Source organism: Lissotriton helveticus, chromosome 7 (genome assembly GCF_964261635.1).
Source record: "Lissotriton helveticus chromosome 7, aLisHel1.1, whole genome shotgun sequence".
Classification (NCBI taxonomy): Eukaryota; Metazoa; Chordata; class Amphibia; order Caudata; family Salamandridae; genus Lissotriton; species Lissotriton helveticus.
Window position 1 is genome coordinate 762,580,420 of NC_136068.1, and position 19,802 is coordinate 762,600,221.

The window sequence follows — 19,802 nt, forward strand, 5'->3', positions numbered from 1 at the left end:
TCTTCCTCTTGCCCACTCTTCCAACTGCTCTCTTCTTTACTGCCCTACATCTACATCTCTCTCTATGGGGGTCATTGCACCATGGACACTGAGACAGCGAGCCAAAGATCCCAAGACAAAATGGCAACGGGAAATACTTGGCCAACCCTGCTGTCAAATACCTGCAACAAAAGAAAAATAAATTTAGTCAAATTCGGAGCATTCAAAGTGACAGTATTATTATCTTTACTAAAGACAAAATTGCTTACCTGAAAGTCCTTACACCACTGAGACGGGCCTCTTGCTCCTGCACCTTCTTCCATCCATTCCTCCTTCTTGCTCATGCCCTACATCCTACCCTCCCTTTTTCTCTCTCTCTCGTGTCCTCTCTCCTTCCTGCCTTCACTCTCTATCTACGTCTCCATCTTGTCTTCACTTTCTATCCTGCACTCTTTACTTGCTATCTTCTCACTCCATTCTGCACTTACTTTTCTTCTTGCTTTCCATCTCTCTTGATCTCTCTTATGCGTCTTCTCTCTTCATCAACACTTTCTACCTACTTTGTGTGCTTTACACACATTTTTCCACTTCACTTCCAAAAGTTAGTGTTAGCATCCCTATAAGGCTATATAGATATATAGATGGTGTTAACTATAGTGTTTATTTAGGAACACTATGCCACAACTATGGAGCACCCTGGACAAACGCAATGAGCTATATTTACAACTAATTGTGTGAAAGTTTTATATGTTTGTCTGTTATTTCTTTTACAGGTGCACAAACACTCCGCAATTAGGAGTATTTTTGGAATGAGCAATTGCTCTTCCCCCCTTTTTTTATGCACTAAATCATTTTTTTGATATTTTCACTTTCACGCCCCCAGGTCAGGGTGGACGATTAGAGAGTCCATACCGCCAGGGTATAATTATGTCATTATAAATGCCTAAGTAAATTTAAACTACTGTAAAGGATGAAACATGTTGACTGACTAATTAGTATTTTAAATTAACAAATCCATTAGCTTGGGCATTAAATTCAGACACATAACTCTTTCATTTGTGTACTAAGCATCACGAATTATAGAATTTTACTTACACATTAGGCACTTTTAATTAGAAAACTCACAACATGCCTTTTTCACACAACCTGCTCCGCAGTCTTCTGGCGTCGTAGCACACCAAAGAGGCATTCGGCCTCTTTGGTGGGGCCCAATGATGAAGCATGACACTGACTAGGTCGGTGTGTGAGGGCTTTCTTTTCCACCTAAAGTGAGTGTGCAATTCCCCAGTTGCATCGCTCAGTCTCTGTGGCAATTTGAGACTTATTTAACGTCTCTTCTCTTGTTTATTTAGATTTAACAGGGGACTAAGTGTTCCTTAAGCTCCCTGCCTCTCCTATTGTTCTTTTGTACTTGCTTAAAATTACAAACAATGCTTCTAATACACTCTTTACAACTTCTAATAAAATACACATTGTGTAATTTACATTTCTATCTTTATTTTCTACCTTCCTTTCTACACCTCTATATCCTCTCTTCCTTATCATACTTCTCTCTTTTCCTTATCTTTCCTACTTTATCTTTCTCTTCATCTTTCCACTACTCTCAATCTTGCCTATCCACCCCTCTTTATTTCCATCTCTTCTTCCTGCCCTCCTTCTCTCTCTCTCTTGCTCACTTTATCCTCCTTACTACTATACTTTACTAGTTACTCTATACTACATACACTTCTAATACTCTATTTACGACTACTAATATGCTTCATCACTCAGTCCACACACATACTACACATACAACTTCTACAGTCTTAAAGTATGTACTACATATACACTTTGTACACACAATTTCTACACATATGCCTTTATACATATACGTTCGCCACTCTTTACACATGCACTCTTTACACATGCACTCTTTACACATGCACTCTTTACACATGCACTCTTTACACATGCACTCTTTACACATGCACTCTAGTCACAATGTTTCTAAAACGTATATCCACATACAATACAATATATAGTATTAAATATAACTTACTGTATACACTTTTTAATACTAGTAATTAATTAAAATTAAGAACTTTTTGCTAAATATTTTTATATACTAACAATGATTAGGAGTATCGAGCCACTTTTATTATATTAATATCTAAACTCAATATTAATGCTTGTTTTCATTCTTCCTTAGATTGCCAATTGATTGAATAAGATCAGACGTTCATAATTCTTTGACACATCATCAGTGAAAACATCATCACGGTAAAAGTATCTATTTTGCTTCTGTATTCACTTGTAAGTATAGAAATAGCAAGGAAAAAAATAAGACACATATATCAACACACACACACACATATATATATATATATATATATATATATATATATATATATGTATATATATATGTATATATATTGTATATACTTATAATTAGAAAATATCGCATAGAAGATTTACATAGGTAACATTAATCTTAAGAAAAAATTTTTATTTAAGACAAAAGTAAAAGTAATTGCTTTGTTTTGCTACCAGCACCAACTATAAAACAGGTCAAAAACAACAGAGTGGATTTAGATCAATAAAACTAGACCTAATCATATATAGACTTATTTATTTAAAAAAATTATATATATATTTATATAGTTACCATTGAAAATTATTTCTTTTGTAAAGACAATTGATAATTGTTTGGAAATATATACAATTACAAGTATCTTTTTTAAATAAGTTATCAACCTGTAACTTGAAATCTATTTAAAAACAGTAAAATAACTATATATATATATACAAATAAATATATACAAATATATATATATATATATATATATATATACGCTAATAGTATAAATTATAGCTAGTACATCACTAAAATTGTAAAAAAGATACATCTAAAGTTGCTACCTAAAATACAAAGCAAAAAAATAGTGTAAAATTACATTAATTGCCTAGGATTATAGTTAACTACAAGACAAATATAAATTAGCTATATATATATATATATATATATATATATATATATATATATATATATATATATATATATATATATTATATAACAGAGAGAGAGAGAACAATAAAAGACTCAGGTATAACAAAAAAATCTAGCAATACTGTAGCGATATCAAATTATTTAATAAATTAGCTTAGCTAAGATGCAAATACTAGCAGCAGATTATCATCAAGGTCATGACAAATTTACATGCAATTCTAGAGGTTATCAATGCTTGCCAAATAGTACATTTGCAATTATACACAACTATTACAAAGATGCACATACATGGACTAAAGAAGACTTGCATTACATTATGAAATTAGGTGATGCTTTATATATAGATATGCATTTACTTAATAGCGAACAACTTAGGCATCCAGATGAGTTACCAAATTTTATTGAACACAATACTACTATCTATTCTCTTAAACTTAAAGAACCTTATTATGGAGACATATTACAACAATGTGACCCTTCGTTTCCAAATCTCAACAAAATATTAAAACAGGCACTTGATTACAACTCCGGTGTTATACTTTGCATGGAAATTTATGTTATTTCCATTTTTAAGAAAAATGATTCGTACTTTGTATTTGACTCACATAGTCGTGATAACACTGGAATGCCTCACCCAAATGGAACATGTATTACTATACAGTTCAGATTTGAAAAACTTCTAGAGTACATCACAAATCTGGCACACTATCTAAAGAAACCAAACATGAATTGTGTACCGTATGAATTAACTCCAATACAAATAAGTACGATTAAAAAAGAATCACTTCAAAAAGCAATGGTGCTTCATGAAAAAAATAAGAATGCAGTAGCACCGAAAAGTATTTATGTGTATTCTACTAAAGCTAGTGAAAATTTTTTCACACAAGCATTTGAAATGCGTATAGAAAGTGCCAAAAAATTCATTCAGAGATGTCAATCTAAAAAAAAGACTTTTTTGAATAAGGAACAGCCATTAGCATCTTTAGATAATACTCCTAGTACTAGTACATATTCCTGTGCAATTCTCACTACAACAGGGCCTAATAATCTATCTAAAAACAACAGCAAGCAGATCAGCACAACACAATATACTAATACACCACAAGAGACTACTCCTACTGACACATATGCAAGTATACTTAAGAAAACACTAAAGGGCAACACAGAAAGACAACATATTAATAGCACACACATAAATGTACAACAGACAATACCAGCAAGTAATTTAAATACCAACACATATTCTAGTAATGTAATTAATAGCACACACATAAATGTACAACAAACAATATACACAAGTAATTTACATACAAACACATATTCAAGTGATTACTATAATACATATAAACGTATTACTGGAAGTAATGACAGTTTACTTCATGATAATATACACAATAGCACATTGCACAACAAGGAAAGTAGCACAAATAATACCAATATAGATTCAAATATTTTAACACAAACACCACAAGGAAATACCTTTTTACATAACACACATCCACAGGAAAAAAATACACATAGTGATAAAAGTATTCACTATACACATTCTCTTCAAAATAGTATATTTGCTATTCTAAAGAACTACTGTAAACCAGCATATATTTGGGATAGTGTAGACTTGCACTGTATTATGAATCTTGGAGATGCTTTGTACACTGAAATGCACTCTGTTGATGAACAAGATTGTATGCAACCTCTAAAGTTACCAAATTACATAGTTAGCAATGACATAATTTATTCTACAAAGCTCAAAAAATGCTTTAGCGAAGAACTAACAAAATCAGCACAAACTTTACATAGTAAATTTATATCTGCATTAACTTCTACAATTAATTCACAAACTGGTGTATTGATCTCTATAGGTAGATATATAATTTCAGTCTTCAAAACTATACATACATACTCTCTATTTGATTCACATAGCCAAAATGAAAATGCAATACAACATTCTAATGGAACATGTATTGCTATCCAAATTGACTCTATTAATCTTATTATAGAATACATCCTAAAGTTAGGCAATAGAGAACAAATTACTAATTCTGAGAGTATTATTTTAGATTTAACTACTGTGAACATAACAACAATTAGCAAAAAAGGATTACAGCAAACACAACGGAATCATAAACAAGGAAATGTAAAGTCTAGAAAAAGCATATATGTTCATACGACACATATATCTATAAATGCATTAGGGGAAATTCCTTCAAATAACTTACAAGTAGAAAATACATTAATAAACACACAAAAGAGCAATAGTCAAGACAATAGACTGCATGTAACAGAAGACAGTTATTTAGCTTCACACATAGCTCTTAACAATACTGAGATAATAAACACATTAACAGCTGATGTTGAATCACTAATTCAAACAACCAATATAGAAATTCTAGAAATAAACAGTAATAGAAAAAGAAAACGGACACAAAACAAAGAGAATGAACTTAATCATAGAGATATAGCAGGTCAAACAACAAATGATATAATTAGGATATTTCAGGAAGAAATAAGATATGGACCTGAGTACACTTGCACTATTTGCAATCAACTATGGCATAAGCAAAGTCTTCAAAAAACAAACAGTATTAGTAAGAGAGCTAAATTCATAGAATGTAACATTAGCAAATACAGAACAGATGAGATATGCAGAACATGTTACACATATATATCTAAAGACAAAATACCTCCATGTTCAGTATATAATGGGATGACATTTCCTGATATCCCAGCAGTCTTACACTTGCATAACTTAGAAGAAAGATTAGTATCACCAAGAATACCTTTTTTACAAATTAGAACATTACCACGTGGATTCCAAAAATCTCTATCAGGTGCAGTAGTAAATGTACCTGCAGACGTTATGACAACAGTAACTGTTTTACCAAGGCAAATTAATGATAACATGACAATTCCAATAAAATTAAAAAGAAAATTAAGTTATAAATCTTATACCCATTATGAAAATGTTAGACCAAACAAAGTAAAACGTGCAGCTTTATATTTAGCCACTACTAGCACTTTGTTTCAAGAATATGGAATCACTATTAATAAAGATTGGGATTATACAACACAAGATATACATTCTTGTGATGAGGCTTCAGATACAAGTTATATGTCAGATTCCTCAGACAATATTCCAGCAGGAAATTTAGATACTATGTTAGATAATGAAACTATTACTACAGAAACAAATAATATTTTAAGTTTAGCACCTGCAGAATATAACACACCAAGAGGCTTGTATGAAGACAAAGATTCTGAATATTTGGCATTCCCAACTATATTTTGCGGAAAACGAAGGCCAACTAATAAAGAAAGGCATGTCCCAATACATTACAGCACAATCTGTCAATCAGAAGTAAGAAGTAATGATCTAAGAGTAGCAAAGTGTGCTACTAATCTTTTCTTTAAATTAAAAACATTACACATTAAACAATTACAGAGCAAAATATTTATATCTCTTAGGAAATACTTTAATAATGGAAACATTATAACTGCCAAAGACATAAAAGATAAATTAGATACAATTTTACAGTATAATGAAGGATACAAAATACTTAAAACTATCCGTAGTTCACCACCATATTGGGAGCAATGCAAAAAAGACCTTTTTGCTATGATTAGACAATTAGGATTACCAACATTTTTTTTAACTTTATCTGCTGCAGAAACGAAATGGTATCACTTAATTAACATATTATTACGTACAGAAAAAAGACCAGAATGCACAAAAGAAGAATTTAAAAATATGTCATGGGAAACAAAATGCCAATTAATACAGCAAAATCCCATTACATGTGCAAGACATTTTGACTTCCAAGTTAGGAAATTATTTAATTCTATTTTATTGCATGAAAGTAATCCGATTGGCAAAATTATTGATTACTTTTATAGAGTGGAATTCCAACAACGGGGATCACCACATATACATGCTATAATATGGATAGAAAATGCTCCACTATATGAAACTTCTGATAGGAATGAAGTCACTACTTTCATAAATAAGTATGTTACATGTGCAAAAACACAAGAACCAGATATAGAGTCTTTACTACCTCTACAAAGACACGGCCATACCAAAAACTGCCGTATCAAACATAAAAGAACATGCAAATATCATTATCCCAGATATCCAATGCCTGAAACTTTTATACTAGAACCAATAGAGCTAGACAAAACAAATAACGAGCTCTTACAGCAAATTGAACTAATACATCTAACTATAAACAGCCAAGAATTTTCAAATTATACTTTTGAACAGTTTTTACATTCAATGAACATAGATCTAAAACAATATACTTTATGTATACAATCGATTATAGAAAAAAATACTATTTTCTTGAAAAGGACACCAGCTGAATGCTTTATAAATAACTACAATCCAACTATTTTGAAAGCATGGCAAGCAAACATAGATATACAATACATCTTAGATGCATATGCATGTGCTGTGTATATTGTTTCATACATTAGTAAATCACAGCGAGGAATGAGCAAATTAATTGCCCAAGCTGCTAAAGAAGTACATGCCAATCCGAGTATTAAAGAACAACTTAAGCATATAGGTAACAAATTCTTAAACTGTACAGAAATAAGTGCCCAAGAAGCAGCATATCTAATACTACAAATTCCTTTACGGAAAAGTTCAAGATCTTTTGTATTTATCAATACAAGTCCTAATGAAAAGCGTACATACTTATTAAAAGACATCGAAACTATCAATTCTTTACCAGATGAGTCTTGTAAAATACAATATGATAATATTATAGTGAGGTACAGCAAACGCCCTGTAAAATTAGAAACATGTACATTAGCTGACTATGCATCTATGTATAATGAAAAGAAAAAATGTAAAGGAAAAGAAGAAACAGGCCATGACAATTTCCTTATTGAAAATAACTTTCATAGCTCAGATGACGAAGAACTTGAGATAAATTTAGTAGACGAAACAAACTACATAAAAAGGAAAAAAGCAAGAGTAATTCGCTATTGCAGATTTAACATCAAAAATGACTCCGAAAACTACTATAGAGAATTGCTCATGCTTTTTTACCCATGGCGAAATGAACATAATATAATTAATAACAAGGAAACGTATTATGAACGCTATCTAGAACTTAAAAATGCAGTTGATTCAAACCATAATAAATATAATAAACATAATAAACTACTAACAACTAATAGCAATGAAACTAGTATATTAGATACATTGCTACCACCAATAGATGCAGAAGAAGATAACGCCATATTCCATGAAGTCCAAAATAATGAAAACCCATTGTATGACCTATCATTTGATTTAGGGATTAGAAGTACAAGTAGAGAAGAAGCACTAAGCAATAACATAATGCCAAAAGAACAATATGATAGTATAATGCAAAATCTAACAGCAGAACAACTTAACTTTATATATCATCATTTGCATTGGGTTAAAACTAAAGAAACACCATGCTACACATTTTGTACAGGTGGTGCAGGAGTAGGCAAAAGTTTCCTTATAACAGCACTTTACCAAACATTAGTACGTTATTACAATACAAAAGCAGGAGAAAACCCAGATAACATATATGTATTGCTTACAGCTCCAACTGGCAAAGCAGCACATAACATTCAAGGCAAAACACTACATAGTACTTTTAAAATACCTATTTCACAAACACTAACTCATAGACAGCTAACTCATGAGAATAGAAGCACACTACAAGGTCAGCTAATGCATCTTAAATTGCTAATAATTGATGAAATATCAATGGTAGGGGCAAATGTATTCAACTTTATACATAATAGATTGCAAGAGATAAAAATGTCTGATCTCCCTTTTGGCGGAATATCTATTTTAGCAATTGGAGACTTTTACCAATTGAAGCCAGTTTTTGACCCATACATATTTGACAACCCAAAACATTCATATAGGCCAGTAAGTACTAATTTATGGCAGACACATTTCAAGTTATTTGAGTTGACTAAAATAATGAGACAACAAAATGACTTGCCATTTGCTGAACTACTAAACAGATTAAGAGAAGGGAAACAAACAAATGAAGATATTATTCAGATAAAAACACGAGAAATAGAGCCACCTGAAACCATTAGCAAAACGATCCCTTACATTATGGGAACTAACAATGAAGTCAATAGCATAAATAATGCAGTTTTATTAGAACATATAACTCATTACCCAGTTTACACAGCTACAGCAATAGATACAGTTGCAGCAGACTTAAGTGAAGCAGTAAAAAAAAAATACTCCAACAGTTGCCCACAGATCCTACTAAAACAATGAGCCTGCCATCAATATTACATATTGCATTGCAATTAAGATATGATTTAACAAACAATATAAATGTCAATGATGGTTTAACAAATGGTGCAACAGGTATAGTAGAATTTGTAGAAACTATCAATAACAGACCAAATGTAATTTGGATTAATTTTGATAAAGAAACAGTAGGTAAATTAACAAGACAAGAAAACAAACACATATATCACAGTAATATTTTGCCTCATTGGACACCCATTCATGCTATTACACGGCATTTCCAATATACACAGAAATTTATAACTATTATACGCAAACAATTCCCATTGCGACAATCATCTGCAAGAACTATACATAGAACACAAGGAGAAACAATTGAGCCCATTTACATTCACTTTAACAACAGTAAAGTACATCATCTGCATTATGTAGCTTTAAGCAGAGCTAAATCTTTAGACAACATATACATTAGAAACTTTCAGCAAGACAAAATAGCTGTACATCCAAAAGTACATGAAGAAATGACACGTTTAAGAACACACATGCAATTACAAATATCAGTACCACAATTAGATCGCTATAGACAACAGTGTAATATAATTGTCCATAACATACGGTCCTTGCAAAGAAATTACACTGCTATTAAATCGGACCAAAATATCATGAACAGTGATATTATATGCCTCACTGAAATAAACACAACTAGAAAAGCAGGTAAGAATACGTTCTTAATAGAACAATATCACCTAGTATTATTTGATAAATTTCACAACCAGCACACAAAGCATGGTATTGCCATTTATTACAAAAAAAACATGCTTTTATCGCCAATATATCAAACACAACACGAAATTGACTTGTTATTTTTCACTCAGCATCTTAATGATTCTGAATACTTATTTATTATACTGTACAAACCACCACATGTACTTTTGCAAACATTATTACAAGTTTTAAGTAGCATAATTAACTTGTATCCAAATTCGAAATATGTCATCATGGGAGACTTCAATATAGATTTAACACAAATGTCACCAAACAGAACTTTGCTATTAGAATATATGCTACAGCAATTTCAATGCCAGCAAAAAATACAACAATACACAACAGACTACAATTCAACACTAGATCACATCTATACTAATGACAACATCATGCACTACAGTACATTAGAATCATATTATAGTGATCACAAAGCATTATGGGTGGCAGTTTAAAATGCAACAACTTCATTAACATGCGATTTTATTACAGGTAATAGCAAAAGGGGAAAAATTTATGTTCAGAATGTGTACTAACATTTTCTCTCGTTTCAGATGATTTCCATACAAGACCTCAAAAAAATGAAACCTGAAGACAACAAACCGTACCAAAAAACAATCCGAGCCAACGTTATAAAATGTTCCACAAAAACAAACTATACAAATGCTAAACAAGAGAACAAAGTCATGTATCATCTAGCTCTAGCTGATGAAAGTAGTTGCATTAAAGCAACGTGCTACAATGAGCCATTTTACCAGCAAACTAAAGAAGGACAAGCTATTATGATTCGCAATTTCTTAGCCAAAAACAATGTGATTATCATCACGAAACAAACGAAACTATCACGCATGATCCCCTTAACTATACCTCAAGAAATATTACAGGAGGCAGAATATATCCTACAACCCCCTGCTCCACCAATATCACCTATAAAAACAGTTAAAACAGCTTCACTACGCTCATTAATGAGCATTTCTGGGACTATTGCAGAGGTAAGCTTATAAAAAGAAAGAAAATTATCACACACCCTTTTACACACACACTATATACCAAAAACTCTTGCACACAATACTTACCGCTTTGACCGACTCTCACTCTTTGACCGACTCTCACTCTTTGACAGACTCTCTCTCTTTGACAGACTCTCTCTTTCACAGACTCTCTCTCTTTCACAGACTCTCTCTCTTTGACAGACTCTCTCTTTGACAGACTCTCTCTTTGACAGACTCTCTCTTTGACAGACTCTCTCTTTGACAGACTCTCTCTCTTTGACAGACTCTCTCTCTTTGACAGACTCTCTCTCTTTGACAGACTCTCTCTCTTTGACAGACTCTCTCTTTGACACTCTCTCTCATTGACAGACTCTCTCTCTTTGACAATCTCTCTCTTTGACACTCTCTCTCATTGACAGACTCTCTCTCTTTGACAATCTCTCTCTTTGACACTCTCTCTCATTGACAGACTCTCTTGGACAGACTCTCTTTGACAGACTCTCTTTGACAGACTCTCTCTCTTTGACAGACTCTCTCTTTGACCGACTCTCTTTGACCGACTCTCTTTGACCGACTCTCTTTGACCGACTCTCTTTGACCGACTCTCTCTCTTTCACAGACTCTCTCTCTTTCACAGACTCTCTCTCTTTAACAGACTCTCTCTTTAACAGACTCTCTCTCTTTGACAGACTCTCTCTCTTTGACAGACTCTCTCTCTCTTTGACAGACTCTCTCTCTCTTTGACAGACTCTCTCTCTCTTTGACAGACTCTCTCTCTCTTTGACAGACTCTCTCTCTTTGACAGACTCTCTCTCTTTGACAGACTCTCTCTCTTTGACAGACTCTCTCTCTTTGACAGACTCTCTCTTTGACACTCTCTCTCTTTGACAGACTCTCTCTCTTTGACAGACTCTCTCTCTTTGACAGACTCTCTTTGACAGACTCTCTTTGACAGACTCTCTTTGACAGACTCTCTTTGACAGACTCTCTCTCTTTGACAGACTCTCTCTCTTTGACAGACTCTCTCTTTGACAGACTCTGTCTCTTTGACAGACTCTGTCTCTTTGACAGACTCTCTCTCTTTCACAGACTCTCTCTCTTTGACAGACTCTCTCTCTTTGACAGACTCTCTCTTTCACAGATTCTCTCTCTTTGACAGACTCTCTCTCTTTAACCGACTCTCTCTCTTTAACAGACTCTCTCTCTTTGACAGACTCTCTCTCTTTGACAGACTCTCTCGCTTTGACAGACTCTCTCTTTGACAGACTCTCTCTCTCTTTGACAGACTCTCTCTTTGACAGACTCTCTCTCTCTTTGACAGACTCTCTCTCTTTGACAGACTCTCTCTTTGACAGACTCTCTCTCTTTGACAGACTCTCTCTGACAGACTCTCTCTCTTTGACAGACTCTCTCTCTTTGACAGACTCTCTCTTTCACAGACTCTCTCTCTCTTTGACAGACTCTCTCTCTCTTTGACAGACTCTCTCTCTCTTTGACAGACTCTCTCTCTCTTTGACAGACTCTCTCTCTCTCTCTTTGACAGACTCTCTCTCTTTGACAGACTCTCTCTCTCTTTGACACTCTCTCTCTTTGACAGACTCTCTCTCTCTTTGACACTCTCTCTCTGACAGACTCTCATAAAAAACACTTTCGTACACACTCTTGAGCACACTCTTTCGCACGCTCACACACTTTCACACACATTCTTTAACACACACATTCTGCTACAACACGCTCACACCAACTCTTTAACACCCACACTCTTACACACCAACACTGTAACATAATAAAAAAAATTCTATTACCAATTTTTTGTCTTACAGGAAGAAGAAACAAAAACAATTATTATTGCTGGCCAAGATACAAAACTTAAATCAATAACTGTGAAAGATACAACGGACTCAGTGAAAATAACTCTTTGGAGAGATGCCACAGACTTCCCCATAGAAATTGGATCCTACATAAAGATGACGCACCTGACAGTGCATGAATTTAGCAGCAATAAAATGTTAAACACAACAAGAAATACACAATTTCAAGTAAGTACAAATTATTAAACTATTAATAACTTGCTCTACTACTCAATCTATACTATTTACTTTTTAAAACACTATCAAACTCTATATTCACTAATTACAATTCACTCAAACTCTCTCTTCTAATACTCTCTATCTAAATCAATTAAGCTATACTACGTATTCTACTAATCACTACTATAAAACTCACTAATACTCTCCACTAATAAATCTACTACTCAATCTTAACTACTCTCTCTTTATTACTCACACCATAAAAAAACACAATTACAGAAAAATAACATTCACTATTTCAAAATAACTTACTAAGAATGCCCAACTATCACTTACAAATATGACTTTAATACTTACACTTAAGTACACAATTTTGTCGTTTTCAAATTCTCTTTATACTACTACGCCAATAACTTCAATACTCCCAAAAATAATTAACAATGCACTAAAAAAAAACCACACTCTACTAATAACTCAAACTCAACTCACACTGCACTATTAACTATAATCACTATTTACAATACTCTTCTAAAACACAAAACTAGTACCTACTACTCACTATTTATTAATACGTATTTTTACTAAAGTACCTATAACATTACAAAACAGTCTCTAATCCTCTATTATACACACTATATTATACCTTTTCACTATCTTTACTCACATCTATCCTTTCTTAAACTATCTTCACTACTTATTAACATTATTTAAGCCTGCATATAACAAGAAATTTTTCCGTAGGTCAACACAAGAAAAAAAAAGGACTTCAAAAAAATGAAATTAACTAACTTCTTTTTCCTTCACAGAAAATACAACCACCAGAAGAAGAAATAAATATGACTATATATGGGCTAGAAACTGCGCATCAGGAACACTGTACACTAAATGTACATATTGATAACGCCGAAAATTTACAATCAGTAGAAATAAATAACAATGTTCTACTGGACTTCTTCAATATACCAGCCGACATTGACGACATTCAAGAAGCTCTAATGCCTAGCTGGCCAAAAAATGTTAATGTCATTTTTCAAAACGGATACATACTAAAAATACATGAGTTGTAAAAAAGAACACAATACTTTACTGTAAATAGAAGTACAAAAAGAAGATATTCAAATTATGTTTCAGTAAAAAGGCTAAAAATACAGTATTTTAATTAAAGTTTAATTTGCTTTCATACAATAATACTAAATATATTTACTTAAATACAATTTTTAAAGCTTTTTATCTTGTCTTTGCATTATTATTTACAGAGTACATAAGATATGTTACTGGCCAATTTTACTTTAAAAAGACTACAACAAATGCAATAATTCTATGTTCTATAGCAAATTGAGCAAAATGCATAAAATGTTACTGTGCACAATTTTTTTTTTTTACAGAAGCTACACCACATGCACTCATTCTATGTTCTGTAGCAAATTCATCTGTCTTATACCTTGTGAAAGAATGGGAAAATACAAACATCCCACATTCATTAGAACTGCTACTCCCGTGATAATGCTCATATACCTACACTTTCATCCATCCACCCATCATTCATCCCACCACCTTTTCATACATCTTTCATCCATGCAATATTTTATCCACCCATACATCAGCCACGTTTTATTCCATTCGTCCACCCTTTTATCCTACCATGCATCCTTTCATCCACACTTTCATTCATCCACACTTGCATCTTTCCATCCATACTTTCTCAGCCACACTTCGATCCATCCACCCATCATATAGCCACCTACATTTTCACACATCCATTCATCATTCATGCAACATTTTTATTAATACATCCATCTAACATTTCATTCTACTAACAATACATTCACTCACTTTCAGCTTTACATCCATACATCCATCCTTTACACATCCACCCTTCTATCCATCCACTCATCATTCGTCCACCCACCTTTTCAACAATACATCATTCATCCATGCAACATTTTCTACATCCATCTTAAAATGTCAGTCTCCAATATATATACACATCAACGCATCCATCCAGCAACACATCATTTATCCACCGACATTTTCAAAAATACATCATACATCCATGCAACATTTTAACTATCCATACTTTCATTCTTCCATCCTTCATCCATCCAACGTTTCATCTATACATCCATCCACCCACACTTTCATCCACCCACCCATCATTCATCACAACACATTTTCACACATCCATACGTCATTCATCCATGCAACATTTTATACATCCATACATCCACCTTTTCTTACATCCGTCCTTCCGTCCACCCTTTTATCCTTCCATGCATCCTTTCATCCACACTTTTATTCATCCATCCTTCAGCCAGCCACACTTCCACCTTTCCATACATCCATCCTTTACTCATCCACCCTTCGATCCATACACCCATCATACAGCCACATAAATTTCCACACATCCATCCATCATTCATGCAACATTTTTAATAATACATTCATCTACCATTTCATTCTACTAACAATACATCCATCCACTTTCAGCTTTCCATCCAGACAGCCATCATTTACACATCCACCCTTCTATCCATTCACTCATCATTCGTCCAACAACTTTTTCAACGATCCATCAATCATTCATCCATGCAACATTTTCTACATCCATCTTAAAATTTAATTCCACAATCTATACACACATCAACACATCCATCCAGCCACACATTATTTATCCACCTAGCTTTTCACACATGCATCATACATCCATGCAACTTTAACTATCCATCCTTTCATTCTTCCATCCATCCTTCATACATCCTTCATCCATCCAACGTTTCATCTATACATCAATTCACCCACACTTTCATCCATCCACCCATCATTCATCACACCACCTTTTCACACATCCATACATCATTCATCCATGCAACATTTTATACATCCATACAACCACCTTTTCTTTCATCCGTCCTTCCGTCCACCCTTTCATCCTTCCACGCATCCTTTCATCCATTCACACTTTCAACAATACATCCTGCATCCATCCACTTTTTCATCCTTCCATCCATCCTTTACACATCCACACACCTTTTCACACATCCATCATTCATCCATGCAACATTTTATACATCAATCTTCAGATTCTTCAGAACTTATGGGGTTTTTCAAACTAGTAAAGTCACTGTGTAATATTGTGCCTATGCATGGTTCTGTGTGGCATCCTCAAGTGCCTTATTGATGTTTTACAACAATACATGCAATCGCATTCTAAGACCTTCACATCATTGTATATGTTTAAAGAAGTTTCGAAGCAGCTGCCTGCATCCATCTAAAAGTGGCTTGTACAAGATATATTTTCATAAGTTGAAAAAAAGGACACAACACTTTACTGTAAATGGAAGTTAAAAAAACAATTAAATTACGTTTCATAAAAAATGTAAAAGTATTTTCTGTAAAGTTTAATTTGCTTACATACAATAATAATAAATATATTTACTTAAATAAAAAATTTAAACCTTATCTTGTCTTTGCATTATTATTTACAAAAAACATAAATATGTTACTGTGCAAATTTAGTTTTAAAAAAAATACAACAAATGCACTCATTCTATGTTCTATAGCAAATTGATCAAAATGCCTAAATTATGTTACTGTGCAATACTTTTTTTTTTAAAGAAGCTATACCACATGCACTCATTCTATGTTCTGTAGCAAATTCATCTGTCTTATACCTTCAGAAACAATGGTAAAAAAATATCCTACGTTCATTAGAAGTGCTACTCCAGTAATAATACTCACAACAAGATAAAAATTGTGAATACGATACATCATTCATCCTACCACATTTTCACACATCCATACATCATTTATCTATGCAACATTTTATCCATCCATACATCCACGCTTTCTTCCATCCTTCTTCCATCCACACTTTCATCCTTCCATGCATCTATTCATCCACACTTTCAACAATGCATCCTGCATCCCTCCACCCTTTCATCCTTCCATCCATACATCCATCCTTTCAACATCCACATTTCAATCCATCCAACAATCAATAATCCACCCACATTTTCACACATCCATTCATCCATGCAACTTTTAATACATCAATCTTCATATTCTTCAGAAGGTACCTTATTAATGTTTTACAACAATACATGCACTCACATTCTAAGACCTTGACCTCCTTGTATATGGTGTTTCAGAAAATTTCTAAGCATCTGCCTGCGGCCATCTAAGAGTGGCTTCAATAACATATATTGTACACCATTGTATAGTTACAAAAAAATATATTCTTCATAATAAAAAGTTGAAAATAACTCTCCAAAGATTTATAGAACTCTAAGGGCTTACTATACATTGCCAAACAAGGGGACAGCTTTCTGTGTGTGAGCGGGGTGGCTCTAAGTGTGGAGGGGGCTTTGTAGGAGGTGACTCGCAGTTTATAGAAGAGGCTCACAGTCTGTGGAGGGAGCTCAAAGTGTGTGTGGGAGGGCTCGCAGTGTGGTGGTGCTCGCAGTGTGTGTGGGAAGGGCGCAGTGTGGGTGTGTGTTGGGGGCTCATTTGCAAAAGATAAAGCTAGTGCCATTGCAAATAACAATGCCATTTAGTTATGTTAAAAAAAAAGGTCAAGAGCTTTGCCAACAGCTCAAACTTTAACAAAGGCAAAACCATTGCATTGTAAATGCTTGTTGGTAAACGTGCCTCATGAAAGTGCGCATGGCACACTGAATGCGCTGAATGTTGCAGGAAAGCACGTAGTGCCTGCAGTAGGAGAAACTCATTAAGGAAAATAGTGCTTAAATACTATATACAACGTTCCGTTTAAAAACGGAAGTAAACTGGCTAGTCCCATGGGAGGTTACAAATGAAGACAAGGTGATAGTAAGAAGGGACTAACAAGCCTATTAATGAATCAGAAGCCAGCATTTACGAAGTACAATGACACAAGCCAATGACAAATATGGGCGGAGAGTTGGCGGGTCTTGAAATACATACTCTAATACAGCATGCCTCGCAGAGCAGTTTATGCTCTGCCCAGGCTCGATCTGAAAAGGTAGAAAACAGTTTTGTTTCTCAGGCGGGAAAGCTGTCAATAAGATCTCTGTTAAGATCTGTGTGTGAGCTATATGTTGTACTGTTGGATCGTGGAAAAGTTGCCTGGGCTAGGAAAGCAAGTACCAATTTAGTCTGTAGAAAAACAGCCCTATGTAAAGCTTTTTGGATAGATGATGATTAATATTATTATTATTATTCAGGTTATTCTCTGTCTGTGTGGCTGCAAATGCCATTGGAACTGAGGCTTGTTAGGAGTCCACGGTGGATTTCATAGTGCCAAGTGGTCCCATGTCATGTTGACACCTTCAGTCAATGGTGGCCTTTTAACCAACTTCCCTATGAATTTTGGTACTTTCACTTTTGAGTACCACGTGGCTTTAGTAATCCTTGCATGCAAAGCAGAGTTGAGATAAAAGGCGGAACTGCCCGACAGTGTCACACATGATGGTTGGGTAAGTAGCAGCTGTGATATGTGCTTATTGTTGAGTCAGAGGTTGTTGAGTCGGGCATGCCCTGGGAGTCAGTGGAGTGCTGCCGCAGTATGAGTGACAGGAACTGTTTTGCTGGCTTTGTTGTATTATTCAGAGATGCTGGCAGGCAGTATATTTGCTGTTTCGACAGAGAGGTAGAGGAAGGCAGTGGAGTTGAAATATGAGCTCAGAGTAGCTCCCATTACTGCTAATTTAGTTTCTATCTTAATAAAGAACATTGGTATCAAAGAGGACCATGGAAACACAAAGGTGCTGAATGCTCCATAATATTCAACCAATTTTGCCATTTTTAGCCTGCAAGGCTTAGCATGCTGGGATGTTTAAGCCTTTATTTAATTATGCTCAACAGTGAAACGAAAAGTCGCTCAAGGGTGGACTGGCTGTAGTGTCACAGAACACAGGCCAATCGCAACAAGTCCCACGAACTGGGAAATTTTCGTTTATCAGGGAGGTCTGCTCAAACTAGACCCAAGACTAGACCCAAGACCCACTACACAAGCAAATATCCCTCTCGTATTTCATAAGACATTGGGTGCATGGCAGCACAAGCAGCTTTTTTATTTTTGTATTTATTTATTGATTTTCAGGAAAAAGGGGAGAAAAAAAACAAGAAGGAAATGCAACATCTCCAGAGTGGCATCAGTCCAGCTAGTACATCAGGATATATTCAAATAAAGCAAATGACATCCATAATATGACTGAGAACAAAAAAGCGTGAAGCAGTCATGCCAGCAATCGGAACTCCAGGGGAAGGCAGAAAAGAGTAGTGACCAAAAGGGCAGCCCTGTAAGGGTGGAAAATAGAAGGTGTAATGTCAAGTTCTAATGTGCAAAGAAAAGCGAGCAGGGGTCCTTAGATATCTTTAGGGCGGGAAGATGAGGGTTGTAGGTCTGAGTAATTTTTGCTAACTGTTTCACAATGGGACCTGCTTCTGAGCCAAGCGGTGCCAGCAGAGCCACCCCAATGAAGCACTATCTTGCGTTTATCCAGAATTAGGCACATGGAGACTAAAGGGCATACCGGGCGCTGAATATTTGTATAGCCCAATAGCACAAGAAGCTTTGAAGCTGTTTTTCGTGACGCCGCCTGCATGCTGTCCTATAGAACAAACTCACAGAATATGAAAAGTTAAACTTCAATTCTCAGGATTCTTAGGACTGTTGGTTACAAACCTAGGACTGCCGAACCGTCGCCATCATGACAAGGGACCAGTTGTCATCTATGACAAGGCACTGTCAAGTTAACTTTATGGGAACAACCTAGACAACACAGTATCAAAATATGCACCTCTAGTTACTCTGG

General features: G+C 34.5%; 1 protein-coding gene and 1 long non-coding RNA gene across 2 annotated transcripts in view; both read left to right on the forward strand.

The window, feature by feature from the left end:
• LOC144767034 (uncharacterized) overlaps positions 1 to 19,802 on the forward strand; it is a 908,861-nt gene that overhangs the window by 594,596 nt on the left and 294,463 nt on the right. The gene's annotated exons all lie outside the window — the stretch shown is intronic.
• LOC144769121 (uncharacterized) lies at positions 2,174 to 16,414 on the forward strand. Its single transcript, XM_078653120.1, has 4 exons — positions 2,174 to 2,238; positions 10,541 to 10,978; positions 12,802 to 13,017; positions 13,815 to 16,414. The coding sequence occupies exons 2-4, from the start codon at positions 10,541 to 10,543 to the stop codon at positions 14,073 to 14,075; spliced, it is 915 nt and encodes a 304-aa protein (XP_078509246.1). The 5' UTR covers positions 2,174 to 2,238; the 3' UTR covers positions 14,076 to 16,414.

Excerpts from the sequence above, each read along its gene's own strand:
- LOC144769121 (XM_078653120.1), top strand. The coding sequence starts at position 10,541 with ATGATTTCCATACAAGACCTCAAAAAAATGAAACCTGAAGACAACAAA. Across the intron at positions 10,979-12,801 it reads TTTCTGGGACTATTGCAGAG|GAAGAAGAAACAAAAACAAT; the intron begins GTAAGCTTATAA and ends TTTGTCTTACAG. Across the intron at positions 13,018-13,814 it reads CAAGAAATACACAATTTCAA|AAAATACAACCACCAGAAGA; the intron begins GTAAGTACAAAT and ends TTTCCTTCACAG.